This window comes from Ostrea edulis, chromosome 9 (assembly GCF_947568905.1).
Source record: "Ostrea edulis chromosome 9, xbOstEdul1.1, whole genome shotgun sequence".
NCBI lineage: Eukaryota > Metazoa > Mollusca > Bivalvia > Ostreida > Ostreidae > Ostrea > Ostrea edulis.
Window position 1 is genome coordinate 65,385,316 of NC_079172.1, and position 15,568 is coordinate 65,400,883.

At 35.5% G+C, this 15,568-nt stretch overlaps 1 protein-coding gene across 4 annotated transcripts in view; it reads right to left on the reverse strand.

The window, feature by feature from the left end:
* Positions 1 to 1,627: 1,627 nt before the first annotated feature.
* Positions 1,628 to 15,568, reverse strand: part of LOC125657887 (guanine nucleotide exchange factor DBS-like) — a 50,720-nt gene continuing 36,779 nt past the window's right edge. For all 4 annotated transcript variants that reach the window (XM_048888770.2, XM_048888772.2, XM_048888768.2 and 1 more), the window contains exons 12-26: positions 14,940 to 15,227; positions 12,863 to 13,035; positions 12,437 to 12,503; positions 12,098 to 12,213; positions 11,094 to 11,163; positions 10,691 to 10,786; positions 9,856 to 9,948; positions 8,388 to 8,516; positions 7,640 to 7,843; positions 7,179 to 7,271; positions 6,971 to 7,049; positions 6,775 to 6,853; positions 5,832 to 6,033; positions 3,779 to 3,986; positions 1,628 to 3,238 (exon numbers count right to left, since the gene is read on the reverse strand). In XM_048888770.2, the coding sequence (XP_048744727.2) occupies positions 3,162 to 3,238; positions 3,779 to 3,986; positions 5,832 to 6,033; positions 6,775 to 6,853; positions 6,971 to 7,049; positions 7,179 to 7,271; positions 7,640 to 7,843; positions 8,388 to 8,516; positions 9,856 to 9,948; positions 10,691 to 10,786; positions 11,094 to 11,163; positions 12,098 to 12,213; positions 12,437 to 12,503; positions 12,863 to 13,035; positions 14,940 to 15,227 (1,974 nt within the window). In that variant the 3' untranslated portion in view covers positions 1,628 to 3,161. The remainder of the gene's footprint in view (positions 3,239 to 3,778; positions 3,987 to 5,831; positions 6,034 to 6,774; positions 6,854 to 6,970; positions 7,050 to 7,178; positions 7,272 to 7,639; positions 7,844 to 8,387; positions 8,517 to 9,855; positions 9,949 to 10,690; positions 10,787 to 11,093; positions 11,164 to 12,097; positions 12,214 to 12,436; positions 12,504 to 12,862; positions 13,036 to 14,939; positions 15,228 to 15,568) is intronic.

Below are 15,568 nucleotides of genomic sequence, written 5' to 3' on the forward strand. Positions count from 1 at the left end.
AATTACTCTCTCATAATTTTACCTTTGAATTACTGAAAGCCATGTGAAATCTCTTAAATCAACATGTAGTCCACTCACAAATTGATGTTCTCATGGCTAAACATCCACGAATCATGTTGAGATATTTTAATAATAAGTACACGCATTAAATAAGGGATACACAATATATACACACTGTACATTGGGTTTATTATATGGCTGCATTAGGACATCAAAATTTCCACCCACTGTACATTTATTTATTGAAATAAAAAATATATGTTAGTTCTTATGATTTTTATCGCCTTTATCTGACAACCAAACACTACAAGACCCCTGGCCTTTTCTTGTCCAGATCACATTTTCACACCGATGCATATGATCTTCAAAATCCAGAGGTTGACAAGAATTGGACCCAGTTGCACAGAAGTTAGTTAAGTTTTAACTACCAGTTAACATCTACATATGTAGATATCACTTTATAAGAGTTAATAACAAGTTAACTGTTAGTTAAAGTTAACTAACCATTGTGCAACTGGGTCCTGTGGTCCTTGACAAGATTCGGTCACAAACCAGTAGATTTGTCATACATTATATACTATAATCACAGACTTTCTTGTGGTATTCAAGCAAACCTAGAAATATCTGTGTACCTTGAATCAAAAGACATAAGTAGTGATATCTAAAAACTGATTGTATATATCAAGACTTCTCATAGATATATCTATGGTCATAAAGTCAGATATCTAATATAAACACTGAGTTCCTAAGGTATTCAAGCAAATTTTAAGATTTCATTGTACCTTGAAGCAAAATGTACAAGGAGCTGAATTTAATTAGTGTGATTTCTGAAAATTGCATGATGGCATATCAAGGTACCCAATATCACTCCTAGTCATATGGTTAGTTGTGTCAGATATCTAATACAAGCACAGAGACCTCTCAAGTATTCACAAAAAACTTAATATCAATCGGTACAAGTACACATGTGGCTGACTTCCTTAAGTGTGATATCGGAAAATTTATGACATATCAAAATGTGTAAGTAGCTGATTTCCTCAAGGGAGATATCAGAAAATTGGTGGCATATTAAGACACCCTATTTCACTTTTTGTCATATGTATAGTCGTAAATTCATCAGATATCTAACACAAACACATAATGTGGAAGTTTTGGGGTAACTCGAATCAAATTGTAAATTAGCTGATATCTCAGAATGGAGGGTATATCAAATGAATGAAGGTCTGAATTCAATCCGTATCATTTTCAAAGGAAACACTCATCTGGAAAAGTTTATTTGTATTTTGCATTGCAAAGTTATGTAATTGGGGAAGATTGTGCATTAAGTTTGGAATTTCATACGACTCCTTGCCATCTTTAGAAATAAACCCGATAATAATTTTCAAACTCAATCAGTAACCTTTATCTGGTAGCTGGGTATCAGTAATTATAACTTTTATATTTTGTAGTAGCGGGGTACGAGTAGCTAACTTTTCTTACTATTAGTAGCTGGCTACTAGTAGCTAACTTTTTCTGGTTCAAGTAGTCAGTTACCAGTAGCCAATGTTTCTCTTTTTAAGTAGCCAGTTACTAGTAGCCAGTTACTAGTAGCCAACTTTACCAATCTTTCAAATGACCACAAACACAATTTTAGATAAGTTTTTTTTTATTAATTTTATTTCTGTATGCTTCAGAAATAATGAAATCTCCATAACAACTGACATATATATACTATATATCAACATGAACAATGCAATAAATTAAACACTCTAATCTGACAGTAACATCTGATAAATAAATATATTCAATGGAATGACTCCAACATATCGAGCAAATATAGCAGGGCAGGAATTCTGCAGGCAATCATTTTTTTGTGTTCTTCTTCAATTTTTCATGATTATAAAATATATTCAAGGCATGGTAACTTTTGTAGGAAACATTTTATCCCATTTATGAATATAAAGGATTTATTCTTAAAACCATGAATAACTGAACATTTTAGTAATAATGATAAAAATTTGAAAAAAAAAATATATATAATATACCAATATGTCAGCAACACAAAATGCCGACAGCATAAAAACGATATCTATATAGGTATATCCAGAAAATGAGCTTGACTTACTTTCAGATCATGGCACAATAAATTTTATGTCAAAATATCATACAGTTTCATCAGCTTCCCAATCAATTTTCTTTTCTTTTAAATCCTGATTTTGAACACCTGTTACTACAACATCAAATCAGCAACCATTGAACATGTACAGAACCCCCTGATAATATCCGATATAAACTTAAACCTGTCAATGTTCATTTGAGGGGAAGACAGATGACAAATTATCTCAATTCAGAAAACATTAAGTATTTCAATAATGGTTGCTAATGCAACCTTCAGATGCAGAACAAAGGTCAAGGTCACCCACTAAGTATAAAAAAGTATGCTATCTATACATAGAATGAATGTATAACAATGGTTAGTTTATAAATGTGAATTATAAATGCGGGATAAAATTCTATAATTAAATGCTTTGTGGAATGTTGTCATAACGACCACAGTAAAACACTGGAATGCTTCAAACACATATAACAGCCATCAGATTATATTTGACAAAACACAAAATATTGTAGGACTAGATAGACAGAGAGAGACTTGGTCTCCATGGAGACCGAGGTTTCAATGTCCCTCTCTTTATGAGGATGACCTTCAGAGGTCACTCAGATCCATTGGTCAATAACATGTCAAGGTCATCTTCAAAAACGCTTAGATCCCTTGCTTAGACACTTAGGTTTGAAATTCGACATCACATGATAAGATGATTTATCATCTCCATAGCAACAACAGTTGTATACACGGTGCTTAGGGTCCAAGAATACATTCATATATTTGTATCTCCATGATATTTTAACTGAGAGATGAATGGTTTATCTGTCATCATGAAGTACTACCATGGTTCTACCATGTTTGTAAAAATCAATCATTATACTGCTGACACTGGTTCTACCAACTCTCAACAGCCAGGTAAGTGCACCAATAAATATTGCAAAATAGATTCCATCTGTTTGTTGGAAGTAATTGTGAGGAATGATTTCACAAGTCTTTGAAGTGTGTACGTTAGAAAGGATCCAGATTTTGATCCAGAGACATCTGGTGTTAACAAAAAAGGAAAGAGAGGCAACTCCTGTTACACTGTTGACTCGTCAACCGGACTAGCAGTATACACACTTGTTAAGCTGGATTTATAGTCATGTGGACTGGAATCTATAAATAGAATAAAACATAGTACACAAACTAAAGTTTTGGTAATGCAGCAGGATTTTTTTTTCTTGATTGTTAAAAGAAATTTTAAAATAAAAATGAAAGACATTTCTTTTACACATATGGTATGACCAATTTTGCTTTTTAACGTATCTCTTTTCAATAACACCAAGAGAATACTTTTTTAAAGGAACAGCACTTACTGCTAAGGGATGGAACTTGATGATAAGGGACAGAACTTGCTGATAAGGGAGAGAACTTACTGATAAGGGAAATAACTTAACTGATAAGGGAGATAACTTGCTGATAAGGGAGATGACTTACTGATAAGGGGCAGAACTTACTGACAAAGGGACATAACTTGCTGATAAGAGACAGAACTTGCTGATAAGGGACAGAACTTACTGATAAGGAACATAGTTCACTGATAAGGGACAGAATTTACTGATAAGGGAGAGAATTTGCTGATAAGAGAAAACTTATTGATAAGGGAAAGAACTTACTGAGAAGGGACAGAATTTACGGATAAGGGAGAGAACTTACTGATACTGGATAGGGAGTTGTCAGTTAGTGCCTCCATGTAGGTAGAAGGCACCCAGCCCTCCTGCTGAGTGACTGTATGCTGGGCGTACCACCACCCTGTGGACCCCGTCTTAATGACCTTCACCACATCACCCTCCAACAAAGTCATTTCAGTGGGGTCACTGGCTGTGTAGTTACCAAGGGAACGGAAATGCTGCATGTAGACGGGCTACAACAGTCAAAGGAAATGAACAATTTTACTTCGCTCAATCAGAAATTGATAATGTAAATGTTATATAAATGTTATAATGTAGATGCAATAGATATGTTGCCTATTTGTGAACAGGAGAGTATTGACATCATACCTGTTCATAGACAGGTAAGGATTTACATGTTACCTGTTCATAGATAGGTGTGGCGTTACCTGTTCATAGATAAGTGAAAATTGATGTACAGTATAATTTGTCCAAACCGGCCTCTGAGTACTCCGGCGCTCTGTCAATTCTGGCCACAAAATATAGTCCCTAACATTTCTTTAACAAATCCTTTATTAATAATTCCCTGTACTCCGGATACTGCGTATTCTGTATATCGGCTGGCTTACACAGTCCCAACTGTTATTAATTAACTTAAATTATCCTTTGTAAACCGGCCCCTTGATGATACACCACCCTAATTGTTACGTTCAATTGTATTCGGTGTACACGAGGCCCCAACTGCTCGTAATTAGCTCTAATTATCACATTTAAACCAGCCACCCTACGATGACCAACCTGTCGGTATTCGGTCGATCGCACGCGGTGTACACAAAGGGTGTCTCAAGGGCAGCCACAGGTAAGTAAAAGAGTGCAACTGGCGATGAGTCGCGATCAGTTTAAAATAAAACCTGATTTTTAGGGGGTACACTTTTCAATTATGACAGCACCACGCACGAGGTAATGACGCCCTCCCCCTAACAACAGAGACGAGAACTGACATTAAAAAAGTTCAATTAATCGATGAATTCGATACATTCTTGGAATGAAACAAAAGCGGTAAGAATCCCGTTATGTTTTCCAAAAACAGGGTTCCCCTCGTGGACTTCTCGGAGCTCTTCAGCGAGTCAGACAGTGATGATATGCAGTTAACACAACTCGCCATGTCCGGTCGATCACTCAGCATTGTATTAGTTTCCGTTTCACAAATTGAGACAGTTGAAAGCGATACATTTACAATGAAAGCTGGGAAAGACAAATTTTAAACGAACACAACACAAACTTGACGAACGTACATAATGTAGCACTTGATAACGGCGATGATGTAGACGAAATCGACAATTTACCAAGAGAAAATTGCGCGAATAATTCCCAGATTTTAAACTGTTTAATAAAAATTGAAACTTTTTCAAATGAGCACGACAATAAAACACTGACATTTATATTTTTACATTTTGAATTCTTTTGTGATATATTAAAACGTTAGCAATCATTACACACGTATGCATATATAGTGAATACAAGGGAAGCAACTCTCATTCTTGTCAACATTCTGCATTCCGGACTCTGTGCAAACCGGCCAATTTCTTTGGAACCACACATAGCCGGTTTAGACAGATTATACTGTATTAATTGTTCATGGACAGGTGTAAATTCACACTTTTACTGTTCATAGATAGGTGAGAATTGTTGTATTACCTGTTCATAGATAGGTGAGAATTGTTGTATTACCTGTTCATGGACAGGTGAGAATTGTTGTATTACCTGTTCATGGACAGGTGAGAATTGTTGTATTACCTGTTCATGGACAGGTGAGAATTGTTGTATTACCTGTTCATGGACAGGTGAGAATTGATGTATTACCTGTTCATGGACAAGTGAGAATTGATGTATTTACCTGTTCATGGACAAGTGAGAATTGATGTATTTACCTGTTCATGGACAGGTGAGAATTGATGTATTTACCTGTTCATGGACAGGTGAGAATTGATGTATTTACCTGTTCATGGACAAGTGAGAATTGATGTATTTACCTGTTCATGGACAAGTGAGAATTGATGTATTACCTGTTCATGGACAGGTGAGAATTGATGTATTACCTGTTTGTGGACAGGTGGGGAGTAGGGATGACGAGAAATTGCCTCCTCCCCATCAGAAAACTCATCTGTATCCCAGCCTACATCATCCTCTCGTGTCCCTCGGGGTGGGGACTCCGGTGACATCATCTCCAGTCCCTGGGGGACGGTGGGAGTATTGTTGTTAAATATCATGTGGTTGTGAGTTCTCCAGTTATCAACATATCTATGGAAAATGGAGGCAACTGTAGTAATTTAAACAATAAACCCACCAACATATCTATAGAAAAGGGAGGTAACTGTTAGGAATTTAAACAATATATCTATAGAAAAGGGAGGTAACTGTTAGGAATTTAAACAACATATCTATAGAAAAGGGAGGTAACTGTTAGGAATTTAAACAACATATCTAATTATCTATAGAATAGGGAAGTAACTGTTAGGAATTTAAACAACATATCGATAGAAAAGGGAGGTATCTGTTAGGAATTTAAACAACATATCTATAGGAAAGGGAGGTAACTGTTAGGAATTTAAACAACAAATCTATAGAAAAGGGAGGTAACTGTTAGGAATTTAAACAACATATCTAATTATCTATAGAAAAGGGAAGTAACTGTTAGGAATTTATACAATAAATCAATCCATTGACAAAATGTCTGGTGTGATAAAATTAAACAGTGATCAATTTTATGTATCTCGTCAAAAATACAAAATTTGGAGATCGTGGAATCAGACTTGGATTTCTCAAAAAAATATCAAGCTTAAGTTTGAGTTTTCTTTTATTTGAGCAGTCCAAATTTGATTAACATCTCAGAATTGAGTCCGAGTTTTCATTTAAGTTTTCTTTTTTTTTTTTTTTTTTTTTAGAAATCCAGGCCTAGTGACTAGGGGAAGTAAGCATGCCCTGCTCATTTATTGAACAGTATCTCATCAAATTTATCACACATGTCCAGATGAGACATACCTGCGAGAACTGTGTCCGTTTCTCGGCTCCTGGTCGGGGACCCGGTAATTATTACTCGTATTATGCATGTGATTCACTGCTACAAAATACAAACACTTGACACATTACGTAACAAAGCGGACAGGAATAATTGAAATGACAAAATGACGGAGCAGTCTTCTAAACCTCGTCACTGAGAACTCCTTTAGTACCTCACCTTTGATTTCATCAAACTGGTTCATTAAAACTCTTTTGATTTCTTTGACCCACATCTCCTTGACAGCCAAACTGGGTGCCTAATCAAGGAAGCAAAGAGAAAGAACAATTAGGAAACTCCGTATCACAAAAGTTCAAAGAACCAGCCATCTTTTGCACTGATGAATATTCATGTTCAAAGTGAGATAAAAAAAAAAAAACCCACATACTTGAATGATGTACACCTCTTCTCTCCCCCGAAGCCAGAGCTCAAACTTCCGCTTATCTCCCTTGACATTTTCCGTCAATCCAACCTGGGACAACTGCAGGACGATACATCAGAAGAAGCATTCAGTACACTGTATGTATATTACTGACTCGCATCTCCACAAAAATTACTGCATTAAATTAATATTCACAAACAATTTTCTCAATGAAGGGAACATATCATCCATCATTGTCTTCAGTAATTAAACAACATGGTAACAAAGTCTCTATGACATATCGGAGAATATGCCATCATTAAGTAACTGACTAAAGCTCTCAAATTCTCCATGACATATCTTTTACCAAAACTGACTACAAAAAGGTTTTGAACTTATTTGATGGCAGAGAGACTGTTTAACCAGACATTGAGATTGACTTAGAGAATTTTAGAAACCTTGACCTTGAATATTTTTTTCATACTGACCTTGAGGAGATTTTTGAAGCTGTAGACGACCTTGTCACAGCTGTTTGTGTCTTCCCTGCGTTTACACAAGAGAATGGACTTCTGATGAAGAAACATCTGTCGCTGCATAGGTTTAAATCTCAGGTCCTTTATTTTACCCTTGTGTTCTGTCGACATCTGAAAACTGCCCTGCATGATTAGTTTCCCCTGCTCAGACAGGTTGCCCTGGAAACAAAGGAACAGATGAAGATTATACAATATCCTTTTCCCCACTGTAACTGGGAACTTTCAAATCTTTGGCTGATCAACAATAGTAATATTTCAATTCTTGGCTGATTAACAATAGCAATATTTCTAATTCTTGGCCGATTAACAAGCAAAATTTCTAATTCTTAACTGATTGATAATAGCAATATTTCTAATTCTTGGCTGATTAATAATAGCAATATTTCTTGACTGATCAATAATAGCAATATTTTTAATTCTTGGCTGATTAATAATAGCAATATTTCTTGACTGATCAATAATAGCAATATTTCTATAATTCTTGACTGATTAATAATACATAGCAGTATTTCTAATTCTTGACTGGTTAACAATAACAATATTTCTAATCCTTGGCTGACTAATAATAGCAATATTCCTCATTCTTGGCTGACTAAAAAGAGCAATATTTCTAATTCTTCGTTGGTTAATAAGAGCAATGTTTCTAATCCTTGGCTGGTTAACAATAATAGATAATAGCAATATGCAATCCACGCAGACTTACGGGGAATCCCACAATGGAGATCTGATGCATGCTGTCATTGACGTAGCGGACCACCTCCAGCATACAATCCAAAGCCTCCTGTAAGTGGGCTTCACAGTCCTTATCATGATCACTGAACCGTAACATCTCCTGTAAAAATAAAATGTCCATCACTGAACCGTAACATCTCCTGTAAAAATAAAATGTCCATCACTGAACCGTAACATCTCCTGTAAAAATAAAATGTCCATCACTGAACCGTAACATCTCCTGTAAAAATAAAATGTCCATCACTGAACCGTAACATCTCCTGTAAACAAAACCTCAATCACTGAACTGTAACATCTCCTGTAAAAATAAAATGTCCATCACTGAACCGTAACATCTCCTGTAAAAATAAAATGTCCATCACTGAACCGTAACATCTCCTGTAAAAATAAAATGTCCATCACTGAACCGTAACATCTCCTGTAAACAAAACCTCAATCACTGAACTGTAACATCTCCTGTAAAAATAAAATGTCCATCACTGAACCGTAACATCTCCTGTAAAAATAAAATGTCCATCACTGAACCGTAACATCTCCTGTAAAAATAAAATGTCCATCACTGAACCATAACATCTCCTGTAAAAATAAAATGTCCATCACTGAACCATAACATCTCCTGTAAACAAAACCTCAATCACTGAACCGTAACATCTCCTGTAAACAAAACCTCAATCAATGTGACCTGATTGTGAGGGGACAGTTGTGACCTGATTGTGAGAGGACAGTTGTGACCTGATTGTGGGGGGACAGTTGTGACCTGATTGTGGGGGGACAGTTGTGACCTGATTGTGAGGGGACAGTTGTGACCTGATTGTGAGGGGACAGTTGTGACCTGATTGTGAGAGGACAGTTGTGACCTGATTGTGGGGGGACAGTTGTGACCTGATTGTGGGGGGACAGTTGTGACCTGATTGTGAGGGGACAGTTGTGACCTGATTGTGAGAGGACAGTTGTGACCTGATTGTGAGGGGACAGTTGTGACCTGATTGTGAGAGGACAGTTGTGACCTGATTGTGGGGGGACAGTTGTGATCTGATTGTGAGGGGACAGTTGTGACATGATTGTGAGGGGACAGTTGTGACCTGATTGTGAGAGGACAGTTGTGACCTGATTGTGGGGGGACAGTTGTGACCTGATTGTGAGGGGACAGTTGTGACCTGATTGTGAGAGGACAGTTGTGACCTGATTGTGAGGGGACAGTTGTGACCTGATTGTGAGGGGACAGTTGTGACCTGATTGTGGGGGGACAGTTGTGACCTGATTGTGAGGGGACAGTTGTGACCTGATTGTGAGGGGACAGTTGTGACCTGATTGTGAGGGGCCAGTTGTGACCTGATTGTGAGAGGACAGTTGTGACCTGATTGTGAGGGGACAGTTGTGACCTGATTGTGAGGGGACAGTTGTGACCTGATTGTGAGGGGACAGAATCTGAAGGTTACCTTTAGTAACAACTGGTATTTGGTAATTCTTTGGACTGGTTTCAGAAGAAAAGCTCCTAACGGAAGTTTGTGTCCAAGTCTTCTCTGACATTCCTAGAAATAACAAAACAATAACTTCAATATTCAAAGTCTTCATCAGAAATAACAAAACAACAACTTCAATATTCAAGGTCTTCATCAGAAATAACAAAACAACAACTTCAATATTCAAGGTCTTCATCAGAAATAACAAAACAACAACTTCAATATTCAAGGTCTTCATCAGAAATAACAAAACAACAACTTCAATATTCAAGGTCTTCATCAGAAATAACAAAACAATAACTTCAATATTCAAGGTCTTCATCAGAAATAACAAAACAGCAACTTCAATATTCAAGGTCTTCATTAGAAATAACAAAACAATAACTTCATTATTTAAGGTTCTCATTAGAAATAATATATATTTTTTTGTGACATTTCACGTACAATTCACTTGCATTCTATCTCATTTCTAGAAAATTTTGGGGTATATTACCATATCTGTTTTAAAAAAATCTTTAGAACAATTGGGTATCGAACCTGGGACTCTTACATTACTAGTTAGGTGATCTAACCACTGAACTACCCATTGGCAGGCTGATATACAAAGTGTGGTAATATTATTACAATATAAAATTCAAATATCTTTTGAAAATCGTACATGAACTCTTCACATCGAGAACATGAAAAATGATTTTAGAGAAAATGTCAGAAAGGTCGCGTATGTGCTTAACACACTGTAGTTCTGACAATGGGCTTAACACACTGTAGTTCTGATGATGGGCTTGACTTTGAGGGTCCTGGTTAAACTCACCAGGAAGAACGGGTTTTGGTCTCCGACTTGGTTCCTGAGAGTCTCGGATCTAGTTTTGTTTTGACAGTAAACACTGTATAAATGGAATTCTTCTTTCTGGAAAACAGAATACAAAGTCCCTAAATAATGACATGTTGACCATCTGACTGTAGTGGTAGAAGGCAATGGCTACATAGCAGTGGTCCTTATCATAAATACAACTGAATCTACATCACTGTGCATGAGAAATGCATGAATCACTAAAATATTTCATTCAGAGGTTTATTAGAAGCTCATGACATGCTTACCCATGAATCACTAAGATATTTCATTCAGAGGTTTATCAGAAGCTCATGACATGCTTACCCATGAATCACTAAGATATTTCATTCAGAGGTTTATCAGAAGCTCATGACATGCTTACCCTGTTGGTAAAACACTGGCCCACCTTGGCCGGGGCATCGTGGCAGTCTTCTAATTCATGGAGGAATTTACTAAAAAAAAAGAAGCAAACATCAGTTGAGAAAGAATCACACAGAGTTATCTCCCGTGATTAAGCTTTACATACTCTTCCTCTCTCTGTCATACTTGGCTCTTAGGATCAGTAATTTTGCTGTAATAATCATGAAAATCTCGCTCCATAGAATCTATAGAATGAAGGAATTTTGTACTGGTAGATTTGCTCTGTATTGTGAAGAAATTATCTGTCATTATTATGTTCAGAGATGTTAAATTGTCCCATACTGTGAATGAATTTTGTTCTGAGAATTTAATTTTGTTCTGAGAATTTTTACAATTGTTCTAAATAGTGAATGAATTTTATTCTGATAATTTAATTTTGTTCTGAGAATTTTTACATTTGTTCTAAATAGTGAATGAATTTTGTTCTGATAATTTATTAATTTTGTTCTGAGAATTTTTACATTTGTTCTAAATAGTGAATGAAATTTGTTCTGATAATTTAATTTTGTTCTGAGAATTTTTACATTTGTTCTTAATAGTGAATGAATTTTATTCTAAGAATTTTTACATTTGTTTTAAATAGTAAATGAATTTTGTTCTTAGGATTTTTACATTTGATCTAGTGAATGAATTTTGTTCTGAGAATTCTATATTGTAAATTTTGTTCTAAGAATTTTTAGATTGTTCTAGATAGTCAATGAAATTTGATCTAATAATCTCACTCTTTATGGAATCTGTAGATTTGTTCTAAACAGTCAATGAAATTTGATCTAATAATCTCACTCTTTATGGAATCTGTAGATTTGTTCTAAACAGTCAATGAAATTTCATCTAATAATCTCACTCTTTATGGAATCTGTAGATTTGTTCTAAACAGTCAATGAAATTTGATCTAATAATCTCACTCTTTATGGAATCTGTAGATTTGTTCTAAACAGTCAATGAAATTTCATCTAATAATCTCACTCTTTATGGAATCTGTAGATTTGTTCTAAATTCCCAAAAAGGATCTCCTTCTTCCCTCGAATTGCATCAGGAACCAAATGTCTCATCTCGGAGTCTTCTAGTTTATCTTGGTAACCCTATGATGGGAATAAAACGGGCTCGTTTAATTAAACACCCAACTAACACAGTCAAACACTTAATGGACTCAATTAACCACACAATTAAACTCTCACTATTATCTGTAGATTTAAAGACTAATACTTCCTAATCAATATTCATTTGTATTTTATCCCTGCTCGTGAATGACATAAAATAAAACATTCCTTACACAGAATAGAACAACTTAATGGTTTTACTTACATGAACAATATCTGCTAATTGTGAGACATAAGTCTTCTCTGACTCGATCAGTTCATTTAAAACATGTCTGGAAAAAAAAATCAATTAAGTCAACTTTAAATTCTCAACCTCTTTCCAATTTCAAAACAAAAAAGAGAATTAAATCAAATTTTCTTTGTGGGAAAAAGTAAAAATAACAGTCATCAATCTCATAATGCCATAAAGAATACAAAATTAAGAGTTGGACAAATACGGACCCCTGGGTATACCAGAGGTGAGATCAGGTGTCTAGGAGAAGTAAGCATCCCCTGTTGACCAGTCAAGAGATTACCAGTGACTGATTAATTGTTGACCAATTTTAGGAAATTCAGCTACTTTATTAAATATGTCTGTTGTAATATGACAACTCAAAAGGATTTCGTAAGGTCACATGGTAGTTCCACAAACCTGCGTTTAGCGAGTAACGTGTCAATGTCGGATATTGACGACCCCAGTGACGTGGTCGTGGACATTGAAGACAAGGAACTTCGAGTTTTTTCACTTCCTGTGTCGGAGATATTACTGACGCTATTAGCAGTTTGATGAGACATTCGGAGGTGAGACGTCATGTCTGTCCGTAACTGTAAAGATGTACAATGTAACATTTCATCATGTAGCCAGTAACTGTAAAGATGTACAATGTAACATTTCATCATGTAGCCAGTAACTGTAAAGATGTACAATGTAACATTTCATTATGTAGCCAGTAACTGTAAAGATGTACAATGTAACATTTCATTATGTAACCAGTAACTGTAAAGATGTACAATGTAACATTTCATCATGTAGCTTATTAATAAGTAACTGTAAAGATGTACGATGTAACATTTCATTATGTAGCCAGTAGCTGTAAAGATGTACGATGTAACATTTCATCATGTAGCCAGTAACTGTAAAGATGTACAATGTAACATTTTATCATGTAGATAGTAACTGTATAGACATAACTTGCAAATTGACAGTAATAAAATGTTTATCAAATTCTAGAGAATTCCATTATGCAAGATCTGGACTATTATTGAATGCCAACATTTCATGAAATGATAGGACCTGCATCAAAGCATTCTGGGTACAGGTTAACATTATTGCACTCTAGATGTAAACAAAGATGGAGGACCAGATGTCATCTTGGTAAGTGCTGGTTTTGATATATTTCATCAATTAAGCATCAATTACATTTACTGTTTATTTACACATACACAATCTCATGTAATTAAAAAAATCCCTCGTGTACTGTTGACCTTATAGATACTGTGTGAGGACGGTTATTTTGAACATCACTTAAATGACCGATTAAATTTCACAACTATTTCACAGCGACTATCTCCCTGTAGTGGGTTATAAAACCATTGAACATATTTAATAAAGATATTTGTATTAGGCATTTAAATTTACCTGTATTTGTAAACAAACCAACAACAGTTGACTACAGATTATACACAGAAGATGAAGGAAAAATCCTTAAGCAGCTTATCTAAATACTTCTGCACTTCTTCACATTTATTGTGGGGGGTTCATTGATGGCAGATTTCGATACTAGAGACTTTTTCCCAGTGACAATGTTTTACAGCTGACATATAACCAACACAATAAAGACGACTTAATCCTATCAAAAAACACGTCCTTCTGAGTTATGGAGAGTTCATAGCAAGGTGCTCTCTTTTATAAAGCATTTAACTGAGTGTTTAACATGTGTCAGTTTAACCTATTCAGATCTTCAGTGTCTGGGTATATACAATGATCTTATAAAACATTAAATGACAACCCAGAGAGCCTGTGAAACTTGGAATTCCATAAAGACGGGTGATTAGTCGTGAATTTGTGGTACATGTCTAGTAATGGACGATTCTTAGAACAAGATAATTCAAAGAATACCTAAGTCCCCCATCGCATAAACATGTATCAGGATTTGTGTGTGTGTGGTGGGGAGGGGGGAGTCTCTAGACTTAAGTTTTTATCAATTACATAAGCATTCTGAAGTAAAAGATTTCATGTCATCATGACTTTGCAGAAAGCAGGAGTTTTATTTAGATAACAAAAACTCACAGGACTGACAGAGATATGTTGAAGTTTCATTTAGATGACACAAACTCACAGGACTGACAGAGATATGCTGAAGTTTCATTTAGATGACACAAACTCACAGGACTGACAGAGATATGCTGAAGTTTCATTTAGATGACACAAACTCACAGGACTGACAGAGATATGCTGAAGTTTTATTTAGATGACACAAACTCACAGGACTGACAGAGATATGCTGAAGTTTCATTTAGATAACACAAACTCACAGGACTGACAGAGATATGCTGAAGTTTTATTTAGATGACACAAACTCACAGGACTGACAGAGATATGCTGAAGTTTTATTTAGATAACACAAACTCACAGGACTGACAGAGATATGCTGAAGTTTTATTTAGATGACACAAACTCACAGGACTGACAGAGATATGCTGAAGTTTTATCTAAATAACAAACTTACTCGGGCTGACTTGTGGTACATGTCTATCTGTTTGTTGGCAGTTTCATTGGAGACCTTGGGTTTGGGTTCTGGCCCATCGGTGGTACTCCTATCCATAGGGTGGATGGCTCGAATCGGCCTGGTGTGAGAGGACTGTCGGTTATGTGTCCCGGTGTGAGAGGACGGTTGGTTATGTGGCCCGGTGTGAGAAGACTGTCGGTTATGGATGGTTTCCTGGAAACTGTGACGTCTCCTTTCACACATGGCACTTACGTCCTCCATTTTCCTCAACACCTTCTGCACCACCGTCTAAAAATAACAGGTATTCCAATATCTGAATTATCTAATATCTAAATTATCTGATATCTAAATTATCTAATTCAATATCTAAATTATCTAATATCTAAATTATCTGAAATCTAAATCATTCAATTCAAAGTTTAGATTATCTGATTCAACATTTAAATTATCTAATATCTAAATTATCTTATAATTCAATATCTGAATTATCCAATTCAGTATCTAAATTATGTCATATAAAAATTATCTGATTCAATATCTAAAAAAAAATTTTTTAATATCTTTATTATCTAATTTGATATCTAAATTATCTAATATCTAAATTATCTAATTCAATATCAATATCATCT